At 45.9% G+C, this 9,316-nt stretch overlaps 2 protein-coding genes across 2 annotated transcripts; one reads left to right on the forward strand and one right to left on the reverse strand.

Moving 5' to 3' along the window:
- Positions 1 to 459: 459 nt before the first annotated feature.
- On the reverse strand, positions 460 to 4,039 carry ciao1 (cytosolic iron-sulfur assembly component 1). Its single transcript, XM_023836577.2, has 7 exons — positions 3,696 to 4,039; positions 2,987 to 3,135; positions 2,362 to 2,473; positions 2,127 to 2,215; positions 1,697 to 1,898; positions 1,350 to 1,437; positions 460 to 858 (listed from the first exon to the last, which is right to left on the reverse strand). The coding sequence occupies exons 1-7, from the start codon at positions 3,832 to 3,834 to the stop codon at positions 624 to 626; spliced, it is 1,014 nt and encodes a 337-aa protein (XP_023692345.1). The 5' UTR covers positions 3,835 to 4,039; the 3' UTR covers positions 460 to 623.
- A 188-nt stretch (positions 4,040 to 4,227) lies between these two features.
- tmem127 (transmembrane protein 127) lies at positions 4,228 to 8,933 on the forward strand. Its single transcript, XM_023836578.2, has 3 exons — positions 4,228 to 4,932; positions 5,765 to 5,929; positions 6,892 to 8,933. The coding sequence occupies exons 1-3, from the start codon at positions 4,689 to 4,691 to the stop codon at positions 7,200 to 7,202; spliced, it is 720 nt and encodes a 239-aa protein (XP_023692346.1). The 5' UTR covers positions 4,228 to 4,688; the 3' UTR covers positions 7,203 to 8,933.
- The last annotated feature ends 383 nt before the right edge of the window (positions 8,934 to 9,316 follow it).

The raw sequence follows: 9,316 nt of genomic DNA on the forward strand, positions 1-9,316 counted from the left end.
TCAATACTGCCCCAAACAAATACCCATTTGTTTACTGTGTAGAACACTGATTTGTGAAGTTACAAAAACTCTTTTCACTTATCTTTCTCTCCATGACACAGACCCACATACAGGTAAGAGTTTGCAGGTCACAGCCCAAAAGCGAGTATCTGCTTAGGGAAGCCACCTTTGTGACACTGACATTTGCAGAAGAATGACTACAGGTACCCCTTTTCACTTATCCCATCTTGCTCTGCATGACACCCACAGACACATATGCTGGCAAGAGCAAGTTTGGGGGTCACAGCACAGGGCCCCTGGTGCTGGGGGTTAGGGGCCCACAGACATGTGACTTCTGCCAAGGCTGGGGCTTGAACCGACGACCTTCTGATCATAGATACAGAGGCCTACCCCGCCCAGTCACACCCCACCTGCAGCATCTCATCAGTGTTTTCTAATTATTTCAGACATTGGGCTTCATCGTGTTTTAGCTACTTTTTAATTCACCTAAAAACAGGAAAGTTAAGGGCAAGAAAGCAGAGCCTGTCCATCTCCTTCAGCCTGGCGTTCAATGAAATCTAATTTTTCAGCTAATAAAACTGTATTTTCGTAGCTGGTCTGTGTCCCATTGGCTGATCCCAGAATCAAGCCTCTGATTGGTAGTTCCAGATGGCAATATCACCATCATCGCTGCAAGAGGCCAGCAGCCCCGCCTCCTTGGGATGCCAGGAGACGCAGTTGACGTCCTGTCTGTGGGCTTGGGGCACATGGGTAGACAGGAAGAAGGTGGGCTGCTGGTGATCTGAGGCCGCATCCTCCCTGAACACACGTATGCTGTCATCTCCACAGGCAGTGGCCAGCGCCCCCGTCAGACGACACCTATGGGGGCGTGACAAAGCTGAATTTTCACTAAAGGGTCCTTCTCACTCTACATAGGTCACAATGTCCATGAGGAGGAAAAGTGAGAACCAATGCGGTTCCAGATTTTAAATCACTGGATGCAAACTGCAAAAACACAGTAACTGCGTATTTTATCTAAATCGAGTTTTGACCAAAATCAGGTCTCTTAGGCTCGGTTTTATCTTCTGATGATACATCATAATTCAATTGTGCTCAGTTCTGAAGAAAACATGATAATTTACCTACCAGCTACACATAAAGGTGGACACTGGTGTTTTTTCTGAGTTTTAGTGTCAGCATAGTTAGTGTTTTGCCTTTGTAGGGCAGTATATATACAGCCAAAGATTATTATCAATATTTATAGGTGCATTTTCTCATTATGCTCTTGATACTTCCATGTGAAGCAAATCGCAGTAACTGAACAGCTCTTGAAATGGGTGACACTGGCAGCATTGAAGGTGGTTGCTCACCAGGAGACGTCGTACACGGTCCGGCTGTGGAACCCGGACAGAGTGCAGACACATTTCCAGGCCGGATCTGACCCACTGCTCTCCATCCCTGTGGAGACACGGGAAATGCACATCAAACACCTGACTGCCCATCCCCTAGGCAACCGTTACCTTGGAAACCTATGGAGGAGTGACTCCCAGCATCCATCACGACCTCTCCAATACTCTTTTAGGTACTTCAGAATTCAACACACTCATGATCATCAAGCACGAGCAGGGACAATTTCAGGTGCATGTTTTCAATTTATGTGACAAACAAACCGAATGAAACAGAATCGACTGTTAAACCCCACCCCCCCGACCCCCACCAGTCACATCTTCAGGCTGGTTTTCCCTCCAGATCTTCACAGTCCGGTCATCGCTGCAGGAGGCCAGCCGCTGTCCACTGGGGTCGAAAGACAGGCTCCACACGGTGGACGTGTGTCCCTCGAGCGTGACTTTGCACACCCAGTCGTCGTCCTCCTCCTGGTACAGATGCACCGTGTTGTCGTAGCTGGCTGATGCCAGAAGCTTGGGGAGTCAGGATATGATCCAATCAGAGCAGAACACATAGAGTACAACTCAGTAACGTAATTTGAGCAAAGCCCACAACAGTGGCACCAATAATCCACATCAAGAACCACATTTATTAGATTTACAGTAACTACTATATTATTACTATGTTTATATGATTAGGGGGGGGGACTGATCATGCTCAAAATAATAAAAATGTGATCAGGCGGGGACGGTGGAACGTACCTCCCTGGTGGGATGCCAGGTCACATGCTTCACGTCCTGAGTGTGAGTGTTCACTACACTGACACAATCATACTCGTCCTCCTCGTCCACTGAGAGAGAGAGAGAGAGAGAGAGAGAGAGAAACCCATGTCACTGCCAGGCTGGGACACCATGTGGCTGCAAGACTCTTAAAGGGATGCTGCTCACTCCTCTGTCTGAGAACAAAAGTCCAGCGAATCCAAAAGGGGCACCTCACCTTCCCAAACCCACACGCTCTTGTCCCGGCTACAGGTGGCCAACAGGTTGCCTGATGGGGCCCAGGCGACACACTTCACCTCATTCTCGTGGCCCTCCAAGGTTGTGACAATCTGTGGGGGGGGTAATGGGGTGGCAGAGGTCAGCGAGCATACAGGCCAAGGAAGATGGCCGAGGGAGACCTCGATGGAACATGTGTGGCTCTTGCTCCAATCCTGCTTACACGTATACCAGGTCACTCACTGGAAGCTCAGCCTAGCTGCACTTACACCCAGTCGACTTCTTGACAGCCATGTTTGTAACGTGCTATTTGCCTCACTTGTATGATGCTTTAGATAAAAGTGTCTGCTAAATATATAGATGCAAATGTAAATGGGACAGAGGATGACATGATGACAGGTTGGGGGAGGAAGAGAGGTCACACACAGAAGGAAAAAGTAAATTTTTCATGGTTTTATGCAGCCACAAACAAGGGAAAGATGAGAAGGGCATGAAGGAGGAGCAGAGTAGCTGGACTGAGGATAAGTAGAATAAAACACGGTTGGAAACATGACAGAGTAACTAGGAACTGAGGAGGATCCCTGCAGAAAGTGAACACTGATCTTTGGCTACACTTCTTTTTGTACCTCAAACTCATCCTCTTTTCTTCTCCAGATACAGGCTGTGGCGTCAAAGCTGGCGGAAGCCAAATAGTTCCCACATGGGGACCAGGAGACCTTCCTGACTGTGCGTTGGTGTCCATCTTGCAGGACAGCCTTACATGCCCAGGAATCCCCTGCCATGAGACCACAAAGAGGAAAGGAACAGATAAGCGTGATGTGTTATTTCCTCTGTATTCCACCCAAAACAACATCTCTGTCACGGTTACCAAACATGTCTGTAAAAGGGTAATGGGTAACCTAAGTGTTAAAAAAAGCATGACACGTGACGCTATGTTGCCTTGTGTTTATAGGTGAAAAACGTTTTTAAATTTAAGATGTTTCATGAAAACATCCGTATGAGTCGTACAACTTTCCTATAGCGCCCCATAGCTGAATGCGGAACTTTTTGGGAAGCGTTTTTACGGTCTTATCTATATTTCTCTATCATTTCTGTTATCACCGTTATCTTCTCAGACATATTCCCCCACAAACCGTATGCATGCCTCCACATAGCAAATTTATTCCTGTTAAAAATCCCTTTAAAACGTTTAAAACCAATGGCAGTAATTTGGTGCTTGCAAAATACGTTAAAACTGTATGTAACGTTAAAAGTCAACCAAGCGTGCAGACGCTGTACAGGCAATAAACGTATGGGTGGTCACAGTAAGGGCAGTACCACTAATGAAGAACTTACCTTCCTTGCCCCATATTCGAATCGTCCGATCGCCGCCACATGAAGCAAGCAGGCTGCCGCTTGGGCTCCACGCCACATACCAGCAGCGCGAATCTGGATGGGCGGTGAACCTACACAGCAACTGCAACGCGTCCTTCATGTTCGCAAAACGCTATACCAACGCGCAAACACACAGACAGACGATTCGGCCTGCTGCGATCCCTAAAGGCAGCAGACAACCAGTAGAACTCCTCGGAGGTAGCTTTATAAGTCCAGCTACACCGTTATAAAACTGTCAAACTACAGGCCACAACTCCCAGTTATCAAGCCTCGCCATAAACAAACCACCTTTCGAAGTGCATTGTGGGACATAAAAAAATCTCTATACGTATATACATGTAATTCGTCTTTTCAAAAGCCATATCATGTGTATTTTCTTATATTGTCATAATTGTTTTTGTAATAAAATAATTTGTTTAAAGCCGTTCTCATCTTTTAATTAAACTCATTCTCCCAAGATGCCTTTCAAAACATACATAGCCGTGACGCACGCACTCGATAGTACGTGAACGGATGCGTCACTTGCCAAGAACAGGAAGGAAGCGGAATTTGCCTTTTGTGTTTTGTTTTAGCTGGAAGTAATTCGAAACACTAGTTATTAAATCTTAATTTAACAAAGAAATTCTTAAGGAACGTATCCGTTGTCATTGTAGACTTACCGTGGTCTGATACGGCTCTGTTATATATTGTAGTGTGTTAACTGACAGGTAGTTTTCCGGCCGGTTTTTCTGTGCTGTTTGGGCCCGTGTTTGGGTTCTGACTAAAGGATAAATTGTTTTTTTAAATCGATTAGCGAGGATCACAACAGTCAGATCGTGTGTCGTTAAAGTAAATACTAATTACGTTTAATTAAAACGCAACGTTTCCGCCACCCTGTTTTAACTGTACATAGGAGTGTTATAGATTAGGTCTTGTAAAAGGACGCTGACAAGGCTGTAGGGGGCTTCGGGAAGGATGTACGCCCCACCAGGAAGCGCTCTCCCTGGGACTCGGCGCAGACGTGGCCCGGGAGGTACGGCGCTGCCCAAGCAGCCGGAGCGCAGCCTGGTGTCGGCGCTGCCCGGAGCCCTGTCCATCACCGCGCTGTGTACGGCGCTGGCCGAACCCGCCTGGCTCCGCGTCCACGGTGGGACGTGTCCCAGGCAGGAGCTCGGGGTGGCCGACGTGCTTGGATACGTGGACCCGAAGCTTCTGGAAGGTACGGTTCATGTCGTTCTGTATTACCTACTTTCGGGGTTGAGGATAGGGAGCTCAGTAAGTGTATGTTGTCATGTGACAGTGAATTAGAACTGTTGCAGTAAATGATCAGTAATACATCCGGCCGTCTATAGCAAACCACAAGCTGTGTTTAAATGTATATATACAACGCGATCCGAAACACGTGAGAGATGTTGGCCGCCTGCAGGAGGCGGTAACGGTGCACACTCCTTGAGTGTCTTAGTTAATGCTCACAGCGTAGCACTGTATCCTGTGTTCATAATGTATAATCAGCATCAGCAAAGTAGTGATACCTGTCGCCCCGACCCAGTCTGATGTTCCTGTGTGAATAGACGCCACTGTAAGTGTACTGATCCAGCTGCCATATAAAGATCTTGTATGTCCAAATGTTCTCATGTTACAAAGGTTGGGAGCTTTATGTCTGTTGTACTCTTGCTTTCATTGACTCTCCGTTTGATTATGTCGTTTCTGATGCCTTGTTGGGAGTAGAGCTTTAACATTAAACATCCAAGTGCAGTCAGCAGTTATGATCAAGAGACCATTCCTGGCAGCCATGTTTGTGATCTTAAATAAGTGCATTTAAGGTTATTTTTGGAGATGTACTATAAAATGGTTATTTAATTGCATTATAGGGTAGTTGATTGAGTTAGTGTGTGAAACTTTGCCTCTGGCAGTGCAGCTCTCATCTCTGGGTGCCAGGATTTCTAAGCCAAGTGTGGAGGGAACAACAAGGCTGGGGCGAGTCCCCCATTAGCTGACGTCACATGCCGATTCCTCCGCCCTCATGTGACTGATTCGCTGCTCTTCTTCAGACTTCTGCGTAAACCACCAGACCGTCCTCCTCCTCCGGGTCATCGCTGCCTTCTGCTTCCTGGGCATCCTATGCAGCCTGACCGCCTTCCTGCTGGATGTCTTTGGACCCAAGCATCCAGCGCTGAAGATCACTCGCCGCTATGCGTTTGCACACATCCTGACCGGTACGGGGAATATCGGCTTGGTCTTCCTGTGTGGGGCAGACAGGCAGGTGTGAATATGACAAGGGCTTTCTAGGTGTCAGCAGGTTGTGCTTCTCAATCAGCAGCTCTCTGAAACAGGACCCCCCCCCCATCCACAATCCTTTTAGAAAGGGATCCATCCATAGTAAAAAATGTAGCTTATCGTCCAGTACTTTTTAATGCATGTTTTAAGGACATCCAGAATGTCTCCTTGAGAACCCCCAGGCATTCCATACATTTATTCGCTTTTGCTACTAAATAGTTTGGTCAAACTAATAATGTGATCTTCAGGTCCGTCATTAATGCAGCTGTGATGAAATATACACAGAGGCAGTCTGTAGGTATTTGGGGGCAAATTCAGGAACTGCTGCTTCCCTTTACTCGGCACAGACATATGGCCCTGCGGTTGTTGCTGTAAGTCCCGCTGAAATTGTCTTTCCCCGAGAATGTGAAACTCAGCTTGTATTGACAAGTAAAACATTCCATATGCACGGGTAGCATGTGGAGTTGCAAGCTGAGCAAGCAGATTTCCGATAAAAGTCCATTTCCCCCCGTGAGCTGATTTTGCCGACTGCCTGCATACATAAATCTGCATGGAGAACTGGTTCACTGATGGGTATTGACAGTATTTACAGTTTGCTGGTTTCATAAAAGCATGACCATTGTCTTTGTGTTATATAATGCTAGCATGCCCAGGGGCGGCTTGGCTGCTGCTCAAGCCCCAGAGGATTTTTTATTCTCCTTACTAGAGTGTTTTTGGTTAGTCTCCTCCTCTGTCTTCTGGCATTCTTTCTCTTCCATTTTTCTCCTGTATTGTGAATCATTTATTATACATAAATTAATAATGTATTAATAATAATGCACATTTGAGGTGACTGTTATGAAAGGCACTATTTAAAAACAAGTCAAATTGAGTTGTGCCCGCTTGCCATTTCCATATCCAGTGCTCCAGTGTGCCACCGTGATCGGCTTCTCCTACTGGGCGTCGGAGCTCATCCTGTCCCTCCAGCAGCAGCACAAGAAGTACCATGGCTCCTTGGTCTACGTCACCTTTGCTATCAGCTTCTACCTGGTGGCGGGAGCGGGCGGAGCCTCCATCCTGGCCACAGCTGCCAACCTGCTGCGGCACTACCCCACGGAGGAGGAGGAGCAGGCTCTGGAGCTGCTCTCAGAGATGGAGGACAGCAACGAGGCCTTCCCAACCGACTACGACCTCGCCAACCAGTTCCAGCCACCGCCCGCCTACACGCCGTAGGGCCGTGCGATGGTCTCGCCATTTTACAGCTCTGTAAATTTCACTGTTGCTGTTGATGCTCGTGCACACACACAACAAACGCTGTTTCATGCGCAGATCAGGAGTCCACTGAACAACAACTTACTAGCTTTTTTTTCTTTTTTCTTTACCCTGCTTAGCACCATATACCCACACACACACAGACACACACACTCACACCTTCATGTTGTTAGCAGGCCCTTTTAAGATATTTGTATGAGGAAGTCATAATCACCGCGATGCAGAAGCACTCATCTTAGATGTACTTAACCCGTGTGTCAGTCTGTGGTTGTTTTTCTCACGTCCTGAGAGAGGAGTGTTTTCAGCATCTGTGAGATGCTGCCATACTTTGCAGCGTTTCCTCCATCATGTTTTCTCACAGTTTGCTCTTTAACATTCCCACGATGACCTCTCTGAGCAAGCATGGCGTGAGTTCTGGCATGCCAGAGGCAATGGGAGGGGCAAGGGTTTATTTCATTTTTTTTTTTTTTATTTTATGACCTTGTTGGTATGTAGCTGTAGCTTGTCTCCGAGGGTGAGGCAGGGTAGAGGAACATGGTCAGCAGTGTTTGGCCTGGGGTTGGGCTGTGCCATTCATTTTTTTTTTTTTTTTTTTTATAGCTCATAGGAGGAGAATTTGGGTCTTGGTGGAATCATGACCTATAGCTGCACTTCCAGCTGCCTGCCACACCTGGGCCACAAGTTTATTGCTTTCTGAAACTAGCTGCCTGGCCATTTGTTTCCCAGTGTTCCAAAGTGTTCCGGAAACCTGGGAAATGCAGACCTCCTCAAAGTCTGGGGCTGGGAGCTTGGTAGTAGATGGCAGGTCTTTCAGGCTTGGGTGTCGGCTGTCCCTGCCAAACGGAGGCGAGTGAGGTGGCTTGTGGGACTTTGAGTCCACCTCTGCTGGGCCCTTTTTTAAGTTTTTGTTCTTAAGTTTTAAATGTTAGATGTGGCAAAAAGAGTGACTCTGAAATAACTGCATGCTGTCCAATAATAAAACGTTGAATTGACTTGTATTTCATTTCTTGGATCAGTTGGTGTTTTAAGCGAAGCGATGTCTGCTGGTTTCCCATTGTCGTATCACAGTGAAGCTTTGACACATCTGATCAACTGGAGACCAGTTTGGCATAAGCAGTGACAATGGGGCCTTTCCCACAAAGCATCTGATCAATTCTTTCTAAATGTTTAATCCTAATTTTTTATGTGTGTATATATTTTTTCCTCAAAAGAATTTAAATGAACTACTCTGGTTTTATAATCCAGTAAGAATGCCTTCAGCATTAGTTTTGTGTTTTAAACAGATGCCGGTGGATGAGAAATGCTGTTTCATTAAACAAGTCACTCAAATCTGGAGTTGAAGGACTGTTAAACTGACCCAGTCCCTGAAATGGCTACCTACAGTCTTATTGCCTGTTATATACATGTGATAATTTTCATTTTTTAATCTCTGTGGGACAGAGACAGTGCATGAAACTTGTCAGGTGTGATGCTGAAGATCCTTATTGTTTGACAGTCCATCATCAGATAATTTATCCTGTTCTAATGTGGTCGAGATGTTGATCAAATAATGGTTTAAATTTGTTTTTATTTTCCTTTTTTTGTGATCTTTTTATCGTTGCTATGTTTTTGATGTTAGTATGATTGTAAAAGTTGGCGGCAAAGTTGATTTGTGAACAGTGAAACATAAAGCTTTTTTTGATTATACTGGAACCTGCAGAGCTTGTTTTACATTGAATGAATCACTCATGTTTCTATCAAAGTATTCTAGTGGTCCTCGATGTTTCTATCCATGTGGTCTGCTTCCATTCACCAAAGCCAACCAAGTCAGACAGCCATTTCATATTTTCACAACATATTTTAATGTCTCCTACCACCTACGTTCATTTTTTTCACTGAATTAGCTGTTCATCAAGCCCTTGGTTGGTTTAATTGGGTGTATTGATGTTGGAATAAAATATATGTGGAATTACATGTGAGAACGGGTGGGATTTCTCTGAGGAGAAGTTGAAAAAAATCCATAATGGTTCCTCTGCATACTGCCTGCAACCTCCTTAGACAGAGAGGGTGGAGTTACCTTGTAGTTGGTGAGTGAT

The sequence above is a fragment of the Paramormyrops kingsleyae genome, chromosome 2, assembly GCF_048594095.1.
Source record: "Paramormyrops kingsleyae isolate MSU_618 chromosome 2, PKINGS_0.4, whole genome shotgun sequence".
NCBI lineage: Eukaryota > Metazoa > Chordata > Actinopteri > Osteoglossiformes > Mormyridae > Paramormyrops > Paramormyrops kingsleyae.

Excerpts from the sequence above, each read along its gene's own strand:
- ciao1 (XM_023836577.2), bottom strand. The coding sequence starts at position 3,834 with ATGAAGGACGCGTTGCAGTTGCTGTGTAGGTTCACCGCCCATCCAGAT. Across the intron at positions 3,136-3,695 it reads TCGAATATGGGGCAAGGAAG|GGGATTCCTGGGCATGTAAG; the intron begins GTAAGTTCTTCA and ends GTCTCATGGCAG. Across the intron at positions 2,216-2,361 it reads GAGCGTGTGGGTTTGGGAAG|TGGACGAGGAGGACGAGTAT; the intron begins GTGAGGTGCCCC and ends TCTCTCTCTCAG.
- tmem127 (XM_023836578.2), top strand. The coding sequence starts at position 4,689 with ATGTACGCCCCACCAGGAAGCGCTCTCCCTGGGACTCGGCGCAGACGT. Across the intron at positions 4,933-5,764 it reads GGACCCGAAGCTTCTGGAAG|ACTTCTGCGTAAACCACCAG; the intron begins GTACGGTTCATG and ends GCTCTTCTTCAG. Across the intron at positions 5,930-6,891 it reads GTTTGCACACATCCTGACCG|TGCTCCAGTGTGCCACCGTG; the intron begins GTACGGGGAATA and ends TTCCATATCCAG.